Here is a 21851-nt window from a genome sequence, read left to right as displayed (position 1 = left end):
GGTCCAAGTGCAACACAATTAGCACAATTACTGTGAAAATGGCGAATATAATCTAGAAGTATATAAATCAGATGTGGATTCTCAAAATCTACAAGGAACTTTTAGAAAATTTAAAATCATCACAATTTTCAAAAGTCAGTAACATCAAACCGTAGGACTTTTCTGCACTTTATGCAACAATTCCTCACGATAAATTAAAATCTAGGCTTTTTGAAATCATAGACAACTGCTTCTTCGATAAAAATTGGGCTTAGAGAAATTTCATACTCAGCTACGATAAGGAAGGTCTGAGTTCACATTTGTGATGCACCGGATGGTACATATCATTGTGACCTCATAGAAAAATTGACAAGTGACAAAAATCAATTTTACTTCATATTGATCCGTAAATATTTACATTTGCAAATGTTTTCCATTATATAAAACTATCTAAGCAAAGCGTTTTGAATTCATTGTAAAAACTGGTTCGTCACGTGTCCTTGAACTCATTGTTCAGTCATTAATGATTGACGTAATTTCACAGTGACGTCATCAGTGTAGCCGAGTTCAACACATTCAATTTATACTGTTGAGGATTGAAAAAATAAAAACATTTTATGGATTTAAAACTTAAGTGCATAATATACGTTGTAATTTAGTGCCAAATGTAAATATAATAAATAAGGTATCATTTTTAAACTACATTGGTCGTTTGATCAAATCCCATAAAGCCCTTCGGGCTTTTTCGGGCTTTTTGTAGATTTGATCACATGCCAACCCGCATTTACATCCCGATAAAAGTTTTAAAATGATAACCTATTTCTTAAATAACAACTCGCATACATTTATTTTATCAATTATTTATTAAACATGCAAAATATCACTATTATGCAAATCTTGTGTCATAAGTGACGTTACTAGTCTTGACTTGACGCAGTACAAGTGATCCGGAAGAGTGGATCCATTGGTTTGATAATTACAAAAATGCGTATTTAATATGAAACCACTGCCAATTTTTAGATCTAAGCAATAAAACTAAAAGGAAATCGTATATTTAAACAATTATATAGATTATTATTTTTTCTAGGTGTTATGAAGCTGCATAGAGACAAAGAATGTGAAGAATATCGATAACATGATAAATGTATTCCTAATTAACCTCAAAAGATCAAGGGCATATAGACTAGACTGTTTGAGGTGAAATATCCTTTTTTAATTTTATCATTTTTTTTTTGGTCCAAAAACGGGTGTATGCCTTGTACTAGCGTAATTTACTACATTTAGCTTAACAATTCTTTAATTTTTTTATATAACAGTCACGTGACACACAGCTGATACATGCATGGTAGCTGGTACTGAGTGCGGCACAACCTTACTGATTATGAATATTTATCATATCTTCACTACATGTATACATTTAGACATGTAAGGTAGGTACTGAGATCATATTTCCCGTTTCCTTCCTTAACAAAGCTGAGTATCTTGTTATTTGTCATCAAAAAATTACTTCGTTAAAATCACTCCGATTCTAAACAAAAGTACTCTGAAGTTGAAATTAAAGGATGCTGGATTTCCTCATTGACAGCATTTATAAGGTCTTCGGACACCAGGCCTTCCAACAAACTGTTGGAATTTCGGTGGACATTAATTGTGCTCCATCATTAGCCGACCTGTTTATATTACTATGAAGCAGAATTTATTCAAAACTTCTACACGAGAAGATGAAAACACTTCGCGGCTATTTTAAGGCTGTCCGAAGGCTTAATATGCATTAGAATTACGCTATTATATTTCGAGCTAGATTTTGATTTCAATTAGTAATCAATGTATGCATGTGTAGTAAATTTGTGAAGAGAGTTTAATAACGCATTGAGAAAAAGCATATTTGTGATGTCACATGACTGTGTTGATCACGTGATGGACACTTATAAATTTCCTAATTGTTGCAAATAAATCCCGTCGGCACAAGTGAAAAACAAAATTTTTGAGAACAGTTTGTTACATAAATCAATTAAACGTATTCTTGGGTATATATAAAGTGCTGGGGGCAAGTCTGAGTTTTACTTCTTAAGAAAATATTTCACGAGAAATTCAACTTACCCACATACAAGGGGGCATTTTCCACTCGTCATCGCAATTTATACAAAATAGGATAAATTACATAAGATCCCCAGCAAAATTCTCTAGTAGATTTACATATAACATCTTCAGTTTATCTTTATTAATCACTTGTGCCAGTGTAATATATGCATGATTTATAAATTCTAACTCTGTCTACGGACGTGTAAGAGGGGGTGTTTCATATTCATTTTTAGTTATTGATTGAATACGTACAATATCAGAAAGAGAAAGGAATAACAATATTGTATTTCAAATAATCACCATCATAACAGCACATAAAAACTTTAAACAACAATTCAGACACCTGATTTAAACATCAACGTCGAAATATAATCTACATGCCATGGGAAGGAATGTAAAAGTTATGACACTTTCCCCGTCATGTCTGCTCAAGTTTGCAGTGATTTGACGTCATATTCTATTATGACGTCATATCTTGGTAGTTCAGAGAAGTAACAACGGCTGGTACACTGTGATATTTATCGGACAGCCTTATCCTAGCCGCGTTGCTGTGGCCTTCACCTCCACATACAGATATATCGATGACGTGTTATCAATTAACAGTAGTTACTCTCATTCATATGTGAACTTGATATATCACAATGAAGCAAAATAAAATATACCACAGAGTGTGCCAAATTTGTTGTATATTTAGATGTCTTATTGACTATAGACGATGAGGACCAACTAATAATTAAAATGGGTGACAAACCAGATGACTTCAGCTTTTCCTTCGCCAAATTTCCGTATTTATGTAGTTTATTCTGCTCCTGTATATGAAGCTGAGGTCTCCCAACTTATTCGATACTTAAAAGCATGCTCAATTTTTAAACCGAGACATACTACTGACGGATAAGTTGATGTAACAGGGATTTTAACAACCTCGCTTAAAGTCAGCATTACGTAAATTCTATAGTCGTTATAATAACCTTGTTAGAAATATTTGCTCTTTGGGTCATTCTTCGGCTGACATGTTTCATCTTAGATCTTTGTTTTTATACTAAATTTGACTACGGGATATTCCGTCTACCTGATCAATACATAGGGTTCATCGGCAGGGTGACCAGTCGACAGTGGATGCTTGCCCCACCTGAATCCACCTCTTGGGATTCGTGTTTTATGTCCTATTCACGGGTTTGTATTGTTTGTATATTTTTTGAGAGATCTCACTGTTCCTTATCTTCACCTTTTTCGTACTCTTTATTGGTAGCAATGACAATGAAACTTAAAACAGATTTCTAATTAATTGTCTCCATGTTTTTCATCTGTTTCTTTGTTTCACGGAGTATATTTCTATCAAGGATATAAACACATTTATTTGCAGTTAAAACCTAAAATTATTTACACCATCAGACCTCATAGTAAATGTTAAATTAAGTATAATAAAAATGAAGATAGGAGACATGGAGAACTTTAGCCATGAATGGAATCAGAACAACGCTTGAGCATGAACAAAACACCATTTAGAGGAATAAATTCGAGAATGAACTAAATTTAGAACAAGATTCAACAAAGGATAAGTCAGCCTAGTGTTGTCGGGTATAACGATATTTCAATATATTTATGAAATCTTTTTCACTGATATATGATATCTCGATGTACGTGTATGAAATAAATGATAAATTTCTAACGAAAAATCATAGCTTATCATACATGAAATAAGTGATCGGGAAATAAAGTTTCAAAATGTACTATAATTTATATATATGCTAACAGTTGAAGCAAAAATGATGGTGGAAGTGTCGAAAACAAAAAATGCGTATACAATGTATGTACTATGAATCAATTTTACGAGTGAGAACTTTATTAAGACCATCTGCTCGTAAAAAATATTCTGGTGTATATTTGTGCTCTTAAAGATTATTTATAACAGTTTAACAAAATTTGTGAAAATTTTGTCTCGCTTATAAATACCAAATAACTAGCTCTGGAAGAAAAAGATGTCGCAAATAATTGGTGATTTACAGTAATTAATGTGAAGTCATTGTTTTTGTTTAGCTTTTTCCATTTTGTTTGTATTTTGACTGTTTTGTTTGATTTTCGAAATCTCGATATTATATTTATTGTAAATAATTTCTACAATAAAATACTCACCATATAAATAATGAAAGCGGTAATCATAAGATTTTACCAATTTTATGAGATTTTGCATGCTTTAATAAATAATTGAAACAATTACCTTGTTTGCAAATACAGGCCATCGTTAAGGTTTATGTTGACTGACGTCTGTCATAAAAATTGTTAGGCCATTATCTTCACACTGTCACATTGTCTCCGGATTGTTCTGTATACCAGATCATGACAAGGAGCACAAGGTAGGCGTTACCGGTCGACAGGGTGGTGTTTACTTTTCTATGGCACCTGATTCCACGTATTTTCAGAGGTCCATGTTGGCTCTGCTGATACTTTATGTTTTTTAACTGGTCTTCTGAGAATGATAAGTGTTCGTACAATAAATATAATACATCTAAATCACAATTGCGTTCCATGTGATTAAAAAAAGTACATTTAATGTTGATATTTTTACCTGATTTCTGTTTTTAATAATTGTTCTTTGATATTTTCAAGTAAGATGGAGAAGTAGAAACTGATTCCTTTTTGACCAAAAAGATCTGATATTCTTTTAAATATTCTTGGTTACAGATTAAGTGAATACAGTGACATATTAGTCTGAAAAACATTTTATTGAAATGACTTGTCACATGGATTTAAATACGAATATAACATTGAAAAAAAAAAACATTTGAACTCTTGAAGTGCAGTTAAATACGGTTATTCGTATGCCCTAAGCACAAAAACTTGTACGTTATAATAATGGGGGGGGGGGGGGTTGAAGATAATAAACAGTGATCGATCTAAAAAAAAAAAAGAATTCAAATCTGCATTTTACATAGTACTTTTTTTTTATTACATGGAACGCAATTGTGATTTAGATGTATTAAGAGACTGTGTTCAGATCGTTTTAATATATCTATAAATATTTAAAAATTCTTCTTTCTTATTTTTAGGATCATTCACATGAAATTATAATGATAAACAGTAAAATTGAAACAAGTTGGCATGATAAGTAATACGTTCATGATCACATGACACGAGTTACTTATAAAAAGAAGTTTATTTTTGACAAAACTCATCTTTCGAATAAGTAGTCATGTTGAATAAGGTTTCCTATTCGTGTTTATTTGTCTACGTCATATTTATAACAATTCCCAACACAAAAAACCAGCTTTTGTACAAGTTCCAAGAAGAAAATAATGATTTTGAGAGGAAGATGAAGAATCTAGAAAGTGAAATATTGAGATTACAAAGGCAAGTGGTTCGTCTAACCAAAGAAAATCAATGTGAGTATAATTTACATATAACATGAAATATTTCATCATATTTTAAAGTTCCTTTATTGTTATAAAATCAATATATATTGGCATAGCATAATGAAAATGTTAAACGCTAGCATACAAAACAAGCCCTCCGAAGGTACAGTGACCAGACGACATCATCTTTTCCATCGTTAACTACTAGTATCCTTAGGTATGTAGTAACATTCTGCTATCACCTGCATATTCAATACTCAAGAGAATTCTCTGAATACGATCAATTTTTAAACCTAGGCGGGCTACTGACAGATGATTGATGTTACAGGAATTTCAATAACCTCGGTTAATGTCAGCATGTCGAAAATTCTATAGTCGTTATAATAATTTTGTTTAACAAATATTACGTATCATTGAGTTGTAATTTGGTTGACGTTTTTCATACTAATTGTTAGGACTTTTTTAAACTTAATTTGACTATGAAATGTTCCATCTACGTGATCAATACATAGGGTTCATGGTGAATGTTGCCGGTCAACAGGGGATGCTTATTCCTCTAGGCACCTGATCCCACCTCTGGAATTTCCGGGGGTCTGTGTTTCATGCCCTGTTCGCAGATTTATAATTATTTGTTTGTATTTTTTTAGATCGATCTTTGTTTGTGTCTTCACCATTTTCATTAAGGGTCCCAAAATAAACTTTAACCGTTTAAGGTTCTTCATTATGTTTTTTTACATACATTCTTTGAAATATTTAATCATTTCTACAAAGCATAAGCATCAAACATTCTTTCCAGGGAAACAAAAAGCAGCTTTCTCTGCTTTTCATCAAAAAGGTACAACACAAGTTATCAAGAAGTCAATAGAGACCATCGTGTACAACAAAGTCCAACTTAACATTGGAGGGGGTTACAATGAAAGCTCCGGAGTTTTTAAAGTACCAGTGGGAGGGATTTACGCATTTTTCTTCGGTATACAAGTAGAACCTGGAAAACGCATGGCTGTTCATTTCACATGGAATGGAAATCCGTATTTGGAAGCTATGGCGGGTAAAATGTCGGATTACAGCACTGGAAGTAACATGCTGATCATCAATGCAAAGAAAGATGATTGTATGTGGATCCAAACACATCCTCATTGGTATAACTTGGAGAAAACATATATCAGATATGATCCCAACTATTTCTCTGGTTTCCTTTTGTATGAAACCTAAAAAAGTTTTCTACGGACCCTTTCAGCAAAATCCATAAGCTTGCCGAACTGTATTTTTTTTAATTTATTTTTTACTATATTTATTTCATTTATTTATTTTTTGCCAAATAACAATTTTCCTATTTTTTTGCAAGCTGTATTGAAACTAATAAACTAACCGTTCAGAGAACAATTGGAGGCCATTCCATCTTCTTGGATGTTTCCATATCATTTTATTTGGAAAAAAGGAGACAAGTGCAATAAAATAAGCCCGTGTCATACTATCATAACTATCATTTGACGTTGAGATCGGGCTTTTTCTTTGTTTGACAACGAAGTTTGTAGTAAAAAAAACTTTAAAATATATGATTGGTGCATAATAAAAGATGTTAATTTTCTGGTTAAATTCTTATTTATGCTGTTTTATGTTTTAAATGAATTATAATAATCAGTTTAGAGCCTGTGAGATACATAAGAACTGCTGTGGCGGGAGTGTTGTAAATATGGAAAAAAAGGTCGGGTTCGGATGAACTGAATATCATGAAATAATAGCCCAAATTCAGGTAACGTCTAGGAATATGGGATTTTATCTCAATGATATATGTCCATTTTTTTATATTGCGTATGTTCCTTGCTTAATAATCTGGATTACGCATACCAGCTAGATTCTTTTATTACATACGCCACGGTGACTATATAAACACTGTACCCAGGTCCAAAACGTAATTTCCTCTTTCTAATCTAGCAGACGAACACGTTGCTAGGTTGATTCATGTGATACAAAATTTTCCATGTTGTGTCGCTATTTAAAAAAAAAATAATCCTGACAATGTCTCCGCATTTAGACCATGTTTAGACATTATTAGTTAAATATTTACTTCGATTGCGCATATTTTCATTGGATTGAATGTTAACTGGTATAATTTTTAACATTATGCCGTTCGCCATATTTACTTATGTTGTTAGTAGTTTTTATGAAATGAAATATATGGAGATAACGAACAGTATTCAAGCTCAAAAGTCCATTAAACAATACAAAATAGGAGCAGAGCAAACACGAACCTCCAAAACATAAGAGGTGGGATCAGGTGCCATGGAGGAGTGAGCATCCCCTGCCGACCGGTCACACCTGCCCTGTGCTCCTTGTCATGATCGGTAAATACCGGAAACATTCGTCGACAATTCAGTGTGTAAATAATGGCCTAACAATTAGTATGAAAAACGTCAGTCAGAATTTGACTCAATAATAAATTGTATTTGCTGACAAGGTCATTGTATCGACCATAGAACTAACAAAATGATGACCTTAAACGAGACAGCTGATATTCTAGTTTCATCAACTTGTTTGTCAATAATTTACCTCGTTGTAGAAATTGTACATACGTAGAGCATGCTCTTGCGTATCGAATCGGTTGAGAGATATATACCCCGTATGCAGCTGATGAAGGTATATTGCTGCCACAGAAAAATGACCTTCCAAAGTTAGAAATGTTTTTTTAATAACCAAGGCTCATGTTATAGGATTATATTGCCCATACATTTTCAGATGCATGAAATGTAACAATGTACATCCATCTAACACTTGCATAACGACAACAGTACTGCACGAGAATGCATATCAGCCATTTGAACACCTTTTGTCCCTGGAAAGCATACCAATTATAACTCAGAGGGTCTAGTAGTATCTTCAACACTACCCAGACAAGCAGTCAGCTATAGTTTTGGAATATGGTTTCAACGGGGTTTTAAGTTGCTATATGCAGAGCCAACAACTCCTAATTTTTCGAATAACTTGGTATCACAAATCAGCACGGGGATATTTTGCAGGCTAAAATAAAGAAAAAGGTAGATGAGAGTCGCATGGGGGGGGGGGGGGTCCATTTTCAGACCCACAAACGTGCAACTAACCTTTATATAAGCAAGTGTTGTGGTTGGTCAATGATCACGCTCTTGTCCTACCCACCACTATCTAGTATTAATCCATACATAGACCCTAGGGACAAAAAGCCATGTGGCTGTTCCACATCATGCAAAATTTTTAAAACATTCCCTACATTTTTGGAACGGTTGGTTAGAATACAAGCAGGATTAAATACAGTACATCACTATTTGGACGACTTTATTTTTGCAGGAAGGGCAGGCACTAACTGCACAATCTTGGTAAAAAAAAATTCAAAGTTTGTGTGCTGAAATGGGTATTCCCCTAAACCCTGATAAAGCGCAGGGGCCTACTACTTGCTTATATAGTGTACTTGGGTTAGAAGTAGACACAATAAAATAGCAAATTCTATTCTCAGGCTAAAATTGTAGAAATCTCTCATATTTTAGAGCAATATATCAACAACAAAAAGCCCTCCAGAGCATAGTGGGTAAACAAAATTTCTTTGCCAAGAACATTCTGGGTAATAGTGCGTTTAAGGGGGTTGTATAATTCTATGCTAGGCAATTACAAACCTTATCATTATGTGAACATTATGAAAGCTATGAAACTAGACGGGTAAATGTGGCTTAAACTTCGATGGGGTTATATACTTCCTAGATACTGAGTGAAACTCTACAGCGTTTCACCGACACCTCGGGGGCTGCTTCACTTGGATGTGGCTACTATTTCAAGGGACAGTAGGCCTATCTTCAGTGGCCAAAATGTTGGGCAGGAACGCCAATTCTTAAAGACATTGCATTTTTAGAATTAATACCAATCATTCTGGCCTTCACTATTTTGACAGAAACACTACAGAACAAAAGATATTCTTGCATATTGATAACTGAGCTATGGGTTCACATTTTTAATAAACAATCTGCATCATCTGAGAGAGTTATGTCCCTCAATCACTTATGCTTGTTACACAAACAAAACTATATATAATTTAAGGCTCAACACATACCAGGTAAACATAATGTCATAGCCGATGCAATATCTCGTCAAAAGTGGGGCCGATCTCGAGACCTAGCCCCAACAGCAGACCACTAGCCTCAGGCAATTCCATTTTTTTTCTACATTGCTTTTTTACAGATCAAAAAAGATGTGTACGTAGGCAAAGTTTGGTTAATGGGTTTGCAATTCGCTTAAATTTAGACCAAAATGAACTTATTGTAGCCAACACCACATGCGCAGATCCTTTTCCTTATAGCAATTAAATGCCTCAATCCAATGCAGTGTGGTGGCAGCTAACCCACATCAATCGCTAATATCCGAACATATATTGGCAGGTAAACTCATATAACAGAAGGCATGAAAAGAGCTAACCGGGATGGGGAACTATGCACATGCGTCTATCACATGCTACACATAACAACAAAGTATACAACTAGCATCTTATTACAACTGGCTCATAAAGTCAACTGACTTAACTATTCAACCTGGTTTAATCTCGAGGAACTACCCCAATTTAATCAATGTAATTATATTCAAATATTTTATCCAACGTCATTTTTCAAAAATAGTGCATTCTCTTCCAATAACTTAATTAAGATAATGATTTTCATTTAATCACAGCTATGCTTATTGTAGGTCGAATTTTAAACAAAATATTCAACATTCTTTTTACCAATGGATTTTGTAAGATACTAGAATAGGCAAAATATCATACTTTTTAAGAGAAGAAAAATGAAATACAGTAAAACTCTAATTAAAAAATCATAAACTTACCTACAAATACATCGAGTACAAGAGAAAATCATCAAGACTTTAACCTTTCTTTTAGAATATTCAACACTTATACTTACGTTCATTTCTCTGTCGAAGTCGAAAAATTTCTTCCTTCATCTCTGGTATATATATGACTGACAACCTACAAAAAAGATATAGGCAAAATTAGAAAGACTTTATCATTGACAACTGCATGTGTACATGTTTAAAGATTTCAAAAATATTCAACATATTTCTAAATGTACTTACGTTCATTCCCCTGTTGTAGTCGAATTATTTCTTCCTCCATTTTCATAATTCTTTCACCAAATTCACAGTTTACGTTATCAGATTTATAGATCAGTTGATTTTCTGATTTAGGTATACATATCAAAAGGCTAACAACTGTTAATAAAGAGGATGATGGAAAGGCAAACTTTCCACACATGTCTTTCCTATTTCTAACAAATTATGCATGTAGTTCATTTAGAAATTGGAAGTTTCAGTAGAAATGAGTACCTTAAATGAACCCTCCATGAACAGCCACTTGCTTTACACAAGTATATTTAGTAATTATTTCAAGTACTTCCCTATTTTAGTGCTATTTTATACATCATATAATTACAAAACACCACTGTACTCATATTTGTCTATTAAAACATATATCAAAGAAGGTGCATATAAATATTACGTATTTAACCATGAAAAATAACTAATTAAATAGTAGTCTTCGGATCATGGTACTCATGTGCTATAGATAGGTGATAAAATTTGAGCCAGGGATTTCATTTAACACGTTACATTTTATTCATATTTTGCTTAAAACTTGTGACAGAATTTTAAACATTTTAATTCTGAGTTTTAAACATGCAATTTCATTTCGCATTATTTTTTAGATTTTTTTTTCTCGATGAAAGCGTTAATATTGCTTATTCATCATGTGTGTAATATTGACAGTTTGCAAAGTGTACAAAATCTTATAAAAGCAATCAGTGATTGTTTTACATTCACAGATAAATTGTGTCAATATTTCGGTAAAGAGGTTAAAACTGCAACATTTCTTACGAGCGCATGTTTATCTAAGATTCTTACATTCATCGTCTGCAGGCATGGCAACAGATTTATACCGACCAACAACAGGGGTGCCCACAAATTGATATCTTTTACAAAACGTGACTGAATTGAACTGTCATTTTCTACTTTTTTTTACCACTTTATCAACCATGAAAACGGATACTCACAAAAAAAATATATTTTTTAAAAAACTAGAAAAATTCCACCACAGGAAAAAAAATATCTTACCGAAGTTTTTATTGTTTAACCTCAATTGCCTACTTAATTTTATGAATTGCGTCAAAAATCTAAACCTGCTTGTAAATTGGAATTATTTTAAAGTCTGGGCTATTATAAGTCTAATAAACTTACTATTTTTAACCGGGCTAGCTAAATAGATTGCTGGTCTTGTAAACTAAATTCCTTTTAGACAGTGAAACAGTCCCTCAAAAGCCCTTCCTCTGTCCAAAGATAAACGTCCAAATATGGGATCCTGAATTGCCTCATACGGAATGAGGGTGTTTATTCTTCGGAGAGTAGAAATTATATTCGTGATGATCCAACAACCGGACTTGGATTTCTTTTTCTAAGAAATAATGATATTTGGCTAAAGGAGTTATATGGTGCTCCTACCTACCATGTAACTGTATTTAACTCGATTTCATTGAGAGCAACATCAGAAGGAAAAAAGAAATGGTAGAATTTATTATTTATTTATATACCTCCTGAATCATATTCTTCTGACACTCTCCCTTGCCTTTTATTATTTTGGGGACTGCCTTTATAGTAGTCATATGAATAACCAGGAAAGATTTTTGTACGGTAAAAAAAAACTTAAGTGCCTCACACTGTTAACTCTATGAAGTATATATCTCTACTATATTTCAGTTGATTACATGTATTTATCATTCCACTACATATATAAGATGGTCTAAAAAGAAATACTTAAGATACTTAGCATAGCTGTAAAGTCGAGGACCTTTTTCATGTACTGTTGTATATCTAATTAACTACTGACTCATTTGACGTCCACTCGGTTATGACCTTCTCTGTCACCAGTACATTGATCATTTCAAAAAAGGAATACGTATAGATTTATTTCTGTGTTTGTCGCCGTCTTCATACAGATAATATTTCTACCATAACAAAACATAAGCTGCGGTATGATACCAGTATATCGGGAATTGGAAAAACAAATGATGAAAATGGGAAAAGAAATAATTTGACTTATAGTATGGACAATCAAGGCTTGTTCTTAAGTTATCTGTAGTGATTAAATGTAAGCAAAAAAATGTCTTTTAAGGTTTCACGGCATGTAAGTATAAATAGTTAAGGATTAAAATTTAATTGAACAGCATGTACTTTTAACTTCTGATTGTTTCAGGCCAGTTATAAATAATAATAATTTTAGATAGTTCATTGGAAGACAAAATTGGTCAATAATATTATTGAATTCTGGGAAGAAACCTTAGTCTGATGAAGCCATTTTTTAAATATAAAATACAGATATTCAGGTGTTAATGGGGGATACATAATAATAATGATTATTTTTGAGCTTAAGGAGAATTTTGTTGAAGTTATATGTTATCAATTTCTTTACAGTGAATAAAGAAGTTGTGAGTAATTCCTCGCGGGCAGCGAGGTTGGACAAACAATTACGGGGCTGGAGACGGGTTTATTCTGCATTTTACTTCTCTGTTGAGGTACGACCCTATAAAAGACTGAGTATATCTATAAGTCACTAAAAATATTGTAGCTGAAGCATTAGCTTGAAAAACTTTGCAACCGGAAGCAATATGGTGACTCTTTTACTGCTGAAAAATAATGTATGCATTAAGTCACATCCGCTTAATGACCAAACAGTTGATATTCAATACAGTGGTATAAGCTTTTCTGGATTTTTACTTTCCTTGAATAGAATCAAACTCATCGTGAATACTTTTGATCCTCTGTAACAAGAAGATATCTGTACTGTAAAAAAAATTCTTCATGAAATATTTATATGAATGTAAAGAATTCACTATTGATCTTATCTACATATGAAGTTTATTAATCTTTTTTAGTTAACGTGAAATCTTTATCCCGCTTGAGGTTGTAAAGAACAGTCTCGATATGTGATCTTTCTGCTACCTGTACCAGAAAATTAAAGATCCAAAATTGCTTAGACAAGAACTGATGCCAGCGTTTTTGCATATTTTTTACTTCTATTTCTATATGATATTTTGCAGAATGAATGAAAGAATTTGTGAAGAATTAAAGTACTGAAAGTTATTGTGGTGTAGTCTTAGCCAACATATACAGAATTACTTCAATAAGGATTGGATTTAACATTAACAATGTCATATTAGGGGAGATTCCTATGTCAAAAAATAACAGAATTATAAACTTTATTATGTTATAGACAAAACAGTATATCTTTACTTGTCTGATGCAGAAGAAAATGCCAAATTTCAGTGCCCTCTTATGTCATCTAAGAGTTAAATACAATGTTGAAAAATGTGTATCAATCCAAAAGAATAAAAATTTTAATTTTAATTCCATATGGAAACCAGTTTTTGATGAGTGACAGTTCAAAGTATTTATTTATTTTTTTTTTTTTTGTTTGTCCTTAAATTGTCTTTTAAAAGAATAGGTATATTTAATAATTTGGAAAATATATGTATAGGATTTAGGAGGAAAAAGTGACAAACTGTATTTATTACAAATATTTTTGACTACAATAAGAAGTCTTAATAATGGATGTGGATGGTGTGAGTGAGTGAGCGTATCGCGTGTGAGTATCTCATAAATGTGAAGATGTTTATTTACAATCACTTTGTTTAATATAAGAAAAATATAAATTAAAAAAAAAAGTACTGAAAGAACTTCACAACTGATCAGACATGAAAATGTGTTCAACACATATTTTACATTGCATAATTTTATTATTTGTTGTATAATTGAAATTGATTAATCATATTAAGTGATACAAATTGTACACTGTATCAGATATAATGTGCTGTAAACTACCTTTTTTTCGCTTGTAAGGAATATCCGAGAGTTTGGCGAATTTCTTTCGCTTGCAAATATTTCTTGCTACTAACCACTTAATATTATATTGTATATTTACGTTGGATGTTTATTTATAGTAGCAAATCAATTAAAAATGACGAATTGTGAATAAAAGCTGTAGGGAATAATGATTGATTTCTAGTATTTCCCATTAGAACCCCAAGAAACGCATGAAATACTTTTTGAAAATATTGAAACATATATGGTCCTGATTTAGAAAAAAAAATACAAATTACAATACTTTGTGAGAAATGAGCATTAAAAAATGTACGTGATATGCTGTCACTCAATTATTTAATCAAAAGTTTATAAACTAAAACAAACATGTCATCACATCCCACAATAAATGATAAATTGAGTTAGGGAAGTCTGCTCAAGTTTTCTCAGAGAAAGAAGTATTCAATACAACAAAATCGTGGTTTTCCATTTTACCTTTGAAGATAAAGATCTTTGAAGATATTTCTTAAACAAAATAATTTTGCAAATGACCAATGACAAGGTAAGTAAATTTAAGAGTTCCATTTTTATTGAAAAAGCAGCTGTCAATGATATCAAAAAGCCTGGACTTTGGTTTATCGTGGGGAATGGTTATATATAAAGTTGAAAAGTCGTAAGTTTTTAAGTTGTTGGTTTTGGTAAAATTTTGTGATTTCAAATTTTCCAAAGTTCATAGGAATTTTTAAGTATCCACATCTGATTTACACCGCTTGTCAAATATATTGTTGCACAGTACTCCTGAAGTTTCTCCTTCACAACTGTTAATATTTTAGTGAGGAGTATAGAAAGAGGCTTGGTAGAACATTTACTGGAACCCGCTATGCATCTATGTTTGTATGGATTTTTATGAAGTTGCGGAATCCAATATAGATATGGTAATTCAAATTCATGTTGGAGTTGGGAATATCAAAAATAGTAAAAACTCCTTAAAAAGGGAGCTATGGGTATAAGATGGATTACCACTTGTTGAATTAAATCCCAGTTTCTCTAAAATACAATTTAAATAATGAGCCTTTCAAACAAAGACAATGTTTTACCTGCTTTGTCAGCAGGAACCAGTACATACTGATCGTGTAATCTATTTCTTTTTTCACTTCTGAATTAAACTATACATGTTACAGAGTATTACAATCACAACTAGACGCATGGATGTTTTATTCTAGGCTCATAAGGGTTATTTACATTGATTTTTTAAAAGAAGCGAGGGACTATCTTACAACCATAATTTGGGAGCACTTCACATTTCTTTGGCAATAGAAAACGAAAAAAAATATTGATAATATAAATTTCTACTTCTTACACTTTATTATTTACAAGGCTTCGTTTTGAATCCTTTTTAGTCACATTAGATTTAAAATAAATGAAATTATGACTTAAAATATTAACTAGCTTATTTAAAATAGAAAAGCATAATTAAAAAGATCTCAGTAGGGTCCATATTTATCAACTGATAAAGTAAAGCATTGTTTTAATCGTACAACTTTATGTCGGTCTTTTATTTAAATGACACATCAATTACCAAATATGTATACTAAAATAAAATACTCTCTTGATCCTGTTAGCAAAAACAATTTAGCCCCCTCCACCCCCCCCCCCCGAAAAAAATTATTACGATTATTAAAATATAGAACTAGCTAGGGTGTCATCAATTAAAAAAGTGAAGTTTCTCAGAAATCTATAAAAGATCTATAAATTAATCTGGAGGTGCGGAAGGGAAGGTGGTTGATTTTCCGGGATATCAAATCGGAAGAATAATATACATTGCATTTATTTATCTATTTTAGAGAAAACTAGTTATTGTACATAAATTCTGGATTAGTTGACAATATTTGTACATTGCTATCTAGAATATTCATATAATTATAATCAGACTCGGGATTCCGCTTGCTTTTAAAAATGCCAATACACACAGTAATAAAATCTCCATTGATAAGTCCTCAAAATCCTATATGAAAATGAAGGTGTTGCTTCAATCTCCCAAGCAGAGTTGTCGTTCTTTTTTCTCTCACAGCCAATGTTGTTTATGTTTTTGACGTTTTAAAGATTTCCACCACTAGGTGATGATTACTTTTTTTCAAAATCAAGGGTCTCTGAGCTTCTGTCCAAAAATTAAAACAACCAGGAAATTCTTTGGCTTCTACTGAATGTTACTTGAATATTGCTTGTTCAAAGGCAGAGATTTTAAGCACTGCCTTCAAAAATACCTGGTCTGTGTACTGTACCCCTGTTAATTAAGTGCATTAAAGTACATCATTCGGTGCTAGAACTTGATTGACATTTACTTACTAGTCTCTGTGTATACCGTGTTGACACTGGTGACCTTCAAATTAACTTTTGATCCTTTGATATTTACCACACAGGGTATAACAATAGAAAAGCTGGATTACTATGGAATTTTTAGCTTTGTGAATTATATACATACACAAACCTTTCGTATTTGAAATAATTATAATATTCTTTATGATAATATATATCAAAAACTGGTATAACTTTTTTTCAAAGCTCAACAAATACTAATAATAATTTTTAGTGGTTGGGGATGCTTTGATACACATTCAATTACAAATTAATAAAAAAAAATGAGATTAAACTTTATTTACAACTTTTTATTTCTAGTTTAAAATCATCTAAAAATCCCATCACAGGTAAAGTTTGAATTCTTGGGTACCCCTGTGTATTAAATCACTTTCTGTGTATAGGGATTAGGAGACAAACAATCACAGGTAGACCGCTAGCCCTCAAGGCATTCACAATTGTACAAAGTAAGCCCCTCCCTCACCTGGAATTTACCACCCGGTAAAAAATATCTGCCTTTAAGTAAGTAACGTTTCTGATGACTGCATTTAAGAATAGCGAAATTTGTGACAAAAACTTTCAAAACGGGCATTTTTCTTTTAATTGCAGATCTGGCCAATACAATATATGCGATCAAGGTGTTTAGAACTATTAAATTTTTCACAGTAGGAGATGATAGGATGTATCCAGTAGTTGTGCAATAAGGTTTCTGAATTTTAATTTTCATCATATATCTCGAAAAACCATGTTATTTTTCTACAAAAACCTGGTTCCTATAAATCTTTTTACATTTTTCACAGAAGCCAAATTATCTTTTGAAAGATGATAGACGGTGTCTTGTTGATGTGCGATAAGGTTTCAGAATTCTGATTTTCGTCCGAAAACGCCTCATATTTTTCACAGTAGCTATTTCACCTTTTGGAAGTTGATAGGTGGTGTTCCGTAGAAGTGCAATTAGATTTAATAATTTTCATTTTATCCTAGGGCCCAAATGGAGGTCGAAAAAAATGATGTATTTTTCTTCAAAAAGCTGTTTCTTAGAACTCCTGTTACATTTATACAGTAGCCATATCATCTTTTGGGAGACGATTGGTGCTGTCCTGTAGATGTGTGATAAGGTTTCGTAATCCTCTTTTCTTCCATTGGACAAATGCGGAAGAAAAAAAATAGTTTCCAGAACTCCTCTTTTATTTTTTCACAGCAGCCAATTCATCATTTGGAAGATAAATGAGGGTACGGAGAGTGACCCAAAGACAGAAAGTCTAAATACCATGCGCACTTGATATTTATAACTTCATCACTGTTCCCGTCGTATATTTGATTTGACTTTAATTCCTTTACTAAAACCTGTTACAAAAACATCTAAGTACAGAGAAAAAATGGCGTCGTGTCCATGCACTTTACCTCAAAAAACTAAGGTCAAATCTAGATGTTTCATTTTATTTATCTCTAATATCGCTAGATAATGAGTAAAATTATATTTTATAAATTGAATTATAACTTTGAGATAGAAATTTTTCAAAGAACTTCTAACAGAAAACAATTTAACAGACATTAATTGAAATTCATTTGCTTATTCAAAATCCCAAACAATTCTAGCTGTTTCTTCTAACGAAAATTGCTACCTGCCGCCAGTGATAGCAATACAACACAGAAAAGTTCATAAGGAGATTAAAATTCTCGGAAACTGACACCTGATGAATTAATTTATTTTAAACAAAGTTAACGCGGACATTGAGAAACCAGAAGGACTTTCAATTGCAGTGAAAATATATTTTAAAAGGGTTTTTATCATTTTCTTTTCAGTGAATAGAAAAGTTGTGACGTTCTCAGCAACTGCGCGGGGCGGTAAGGTTGAACAAACAATCACAGGACCAGGAAAGACGATTGTTTTAAAGAGGGTGCTTAATAACGTAGGAGACGGATATGATTCTGAAAAAGGAATATTCACCGCACCTTTGGCTGGAAATTAGGCAGTTTTCTTCTCTGTAGAAGTGCCACCAAATAAAAAAAACTAAGTATTTATTTATATGTCAATGGATAAAACGTTGCTGAAGCACATGCGAGAAGAATAGATGGCGTCTTCATCACTGGAAGCAATATGGCACCCTTTTAATTGCAGAAAGTCAAATCAAATCCGAGTAATTACTAAAGAGTTATTATTCAATATACCGGAAACAGCTTTTCTGGATTTATAATTTCTTTTGAGTAGAATCATCCCTACTGTGAAAGGCTTGGATCCTTTGCATCAAGCCATTTGAATATGTCTTGTCAGTGACCAGTAATTGTTAATCAATTAAAAGCGTAACTCTTATAAAAACAAAGAGAGAAAATTTTTATTATGAGATTTTTTGCAAACAATTAATACAATTTAAATTGATTGTTATTAATATCAGAAAGAAACACCTATAAAATACCCTCATAACCGTCCCCAATTTACATGTATTAACAAATATGCAACAGTTGTTTGATTATTCTTTATTTATTGATATTTGCATTATACGAGATCTTACGGAATTGTAGGTTGAAACTTTACAATTTAGGTCTGACATCTTTGTAAAGTATACCAATGCATGTTTGCCGAACCAAAAATCCTTTGAACAATTAACGAAAACCGGTTAAGCCTTTCCCTGAGTTTTACTCACGAGAACACTGAATACTGATACGTTAATAAATGAACTGAGCAGATCCAATTTTTTGGCCTTGAATTTAAGATTACTATTAAGTAGGTAATTTTTAAGGAATAACCGACTAAAAACATTTTAGTCGATAATCGGTATGATCAAACGATAGTCGAGTACTCGAATATTCGCTGACATCCCTACTAAAAATATATAATTAAAAAGATTTATCTGTATTTAACACCATAGACCATGATTTATGTATCAAATTACATGGTGATGTGTAGTTGAAAATCAGAAGTAGAAAAGTAAATTTCACTGCGTAAGTTTCACGGCAGATTTTTCCTATTCTTCAAAAATATTTTTATCTAGATATTTTCTTTGTTTTTGTGAATAACCTGCCTTTGAGGTCTCTTCAAAATTCTAGCCTTCCGATATCCAAAAAATTAGGACAAGCAATCTCTCAAGAATATTTTTTCTGTATTTAATCTGAATTGATATTTCGAAATCATATACATTAATTGTACCACTACAAACATAAGAACGTGAAAAAAGAAACACTTAAGATAATTAACAAACATGTCCTTGCTCTTAAAAAGTGTCGAGGACCTTTTTCTTGTACATGCCGTATACTACTTATTCATTTGAGGCTTAAACTCTGTTCATATGACCTCCATTGCCACCATCACAACGATTATTTAAAATAAAAGGAACATGCAGGGGTTTATCTCCGTGTTCGGCATTGTCTGGATACAGATATATGTAATACTTCTACCTACAACAAAGAGTCAGATGTTGTATGATACAAATAAAGAATACTGGGATTTACAAAAACGGGTGGTGAAAATGGAGGAAGAAATGATTCGATTACGTAAGGAAAATCAAAGTGAGTACATTAACTGTATACAATTAATGTAAAGAAAAGGAACTGTTTTTAAATCTTGTTTCCGATGTTTTAAGTGCTTAAATTGCTGGGATGCTATGTTATGGAAGTGTCATAGATTTAAAATTGATTTGTAGTTTAACAAATTGTGAAATTATGCGATATTTAATATCATTTTCCAGGGAATGGAAAAGTTGTGACCTTTTCAGCAACTGCAGACAGTAAGATTCGTCAAACAATCACGGAAGAAAAGGAGATAATTATTTTAAAGAAGGTACTGAATAACGTAGGAGACGGATATAATTCTGAAACAGGAATATTCACTGCACCTTTGGCTGGAAATTACGCCTTTTACTTCTCTGTCGAAGTACGACCTAACAAGAGACTGAGTATATATTTATATGTCAATGATAATCATGTAGCTGAAGCACTAGCGGGAAAAAATGTAGAACACTTCGACACCGGAAGCAACATGGTGACTCTCTCGTTGCAGAAAAATGACCGAGTATGCATTAAGTCACATCCGAATAATGACCAAATAGTTGATATTCAGTTTAGTGGAAACAGCTTTTCTGGATTCTTACTTTCTTGAAATAGAATTACAATTTTACTGTGAATAGTTTAGATCCTCGGGAACAAAAAGAGGCCATCAATATTTGTTTTTCAATGCTGCAATATATTGTGTAGATCTATATAACATGTCTAACAGTAATAAATTATGTATGTTTAAAAAACAATGTTTTTTTGTATTCTAGATCAAATCTAACTTAGTGTAAGTAATTGAGCAGTAAACGAAATACAAAATTTAAGTATACTTTGTAAAAAAAAAAAATAATAAGAATCTATACAAAATCACGAAAAGACTGGTTCATTTATCTTTCTTAATGAAATTGAAATTTTTATCCTGCTTCAGATATTTAAATAGAATACCATCAACGGACAAAAATACTTTGATTGGCAAAGAACTTAAATATGGTGATCTGATCTAGGGACGAACATAGGTCCGCCTACCAAAATATTAAATATTTGCTCAGACACGAACTTTTCAGAGATATTGTATTGTTTTTTTCATATGTTTTATTATATCTTCTTGGATTTTTTGAAAGTTTGAAAGTTTTCAGTTTCAAAAGATTGTGGCACTACTTTGGACCTGTTATCAATATATCGGTGTATACATAGTAGGAAAAAGCAATCAATAATACTTCCTTTTCAAACAGTTGTAGAAGAAAGGATTATTGTGGTTCCTAGCTCATACATGTACTGGTATGTAACATCTAGAATTTTTGTATCTTTTGATGTCTCTTTTAATGTCTCACATGTAACCGGACAGCAAGGTAGATTATGTTTTCATCATTTATTTATTTTAAGAAGAAATAAGGCATTGACCTACAATAACAAAGTATATAATAAATCCAAATTAAAGACATTATTTAAAAAATATGAAAATAACATATGAAATAATTTACTTACAATAAAGGTTTTAGAAAAAATGAACTCTATAAAAAAATGTGTACTGTAAACAATTCAAATTGAAATCTTACAGACTCATCATTATTTAAGTTACAACTTTGACTGCAAAAATACAATAAAGTAAAACGTTTGCAATCAAATTTTTAAAACACATAATCAAATATATAAGTTACATACCATAAGATGCATACGATGGACTCTGGATTAACTACATGAAAACGTATTACAGTACTGCTCTGACTTACATAGGTA

The 21851-nt window shown here is 32.1% G+C and overlaps 2 protein-coding genes across 2 annotated transcripts; both read left to right on the top strand.

Annotated features, from left to right (window-relative positions):
• The first annotated feature begins 5295 nt into the window (after positions 1–5295).
• Positions 5296–6972, top strand: LOC133194404 (complement C1q tumor necrosis factor-related protein 7-like). The gene is made up of 2 exons (XM_061330367.1): positions 5296–5441; positions 6208–6972. Exons 1-2 carry the CDS (start codon positions 5372–5374, stop codon positions 6621–6623), a joined length of 486 nt encoding a protein of 161 aa, XP_061186351.1. The 5' UTR covers positions 5296–5371; the 3' UTR covers positions 6624–6972.
• A 12952-nt stretch (positions 6973–19924) lies between these two features.
• LOC133194403 (heavy metal-binding protein HIP-like) lies at positions 19925–20877 on the top strand. The gene is made up of 2 exons (XM_061330366.1): positions 19925–20132; positions 20312–20877. Exons 1-2 carry the CDS (start codon positions 19961–19963, stop codon positions 20719–20721), a joined length of 582 nt encoding a protein of 193 aa, XP_061186350.1. The 5' UTR covers positions 19925–19960; the 3' UTR covers positions 20722–20877.
• The last annotated feature ends 974 nt before the right edge of the window (positions 20878–21851 follow it).

The sequence above is a fragment of the Saccostrea echinata genome, unplaced genomic scaffold, assembly GCF_033153115.1.
Source record: "Saccostrea echinata isolate AGI-Se365-2 ecotype Australia unplaced genomic scaffold, CSIRO_AGI_Sech_v1 ptg000029l, whole genome shotgun sequence".
NCBI classification, from domain to species: Eukaryota; Metazoa; Mollusca; class Bivalvia; order Ostreida; family Ostreidae; genus Saccostrea; species Saccostrea echinata.
Note: the sequence above shows the minus strand (reverse complement) of the source record. Positions and strands in the feature narration are given on the sequence as shown.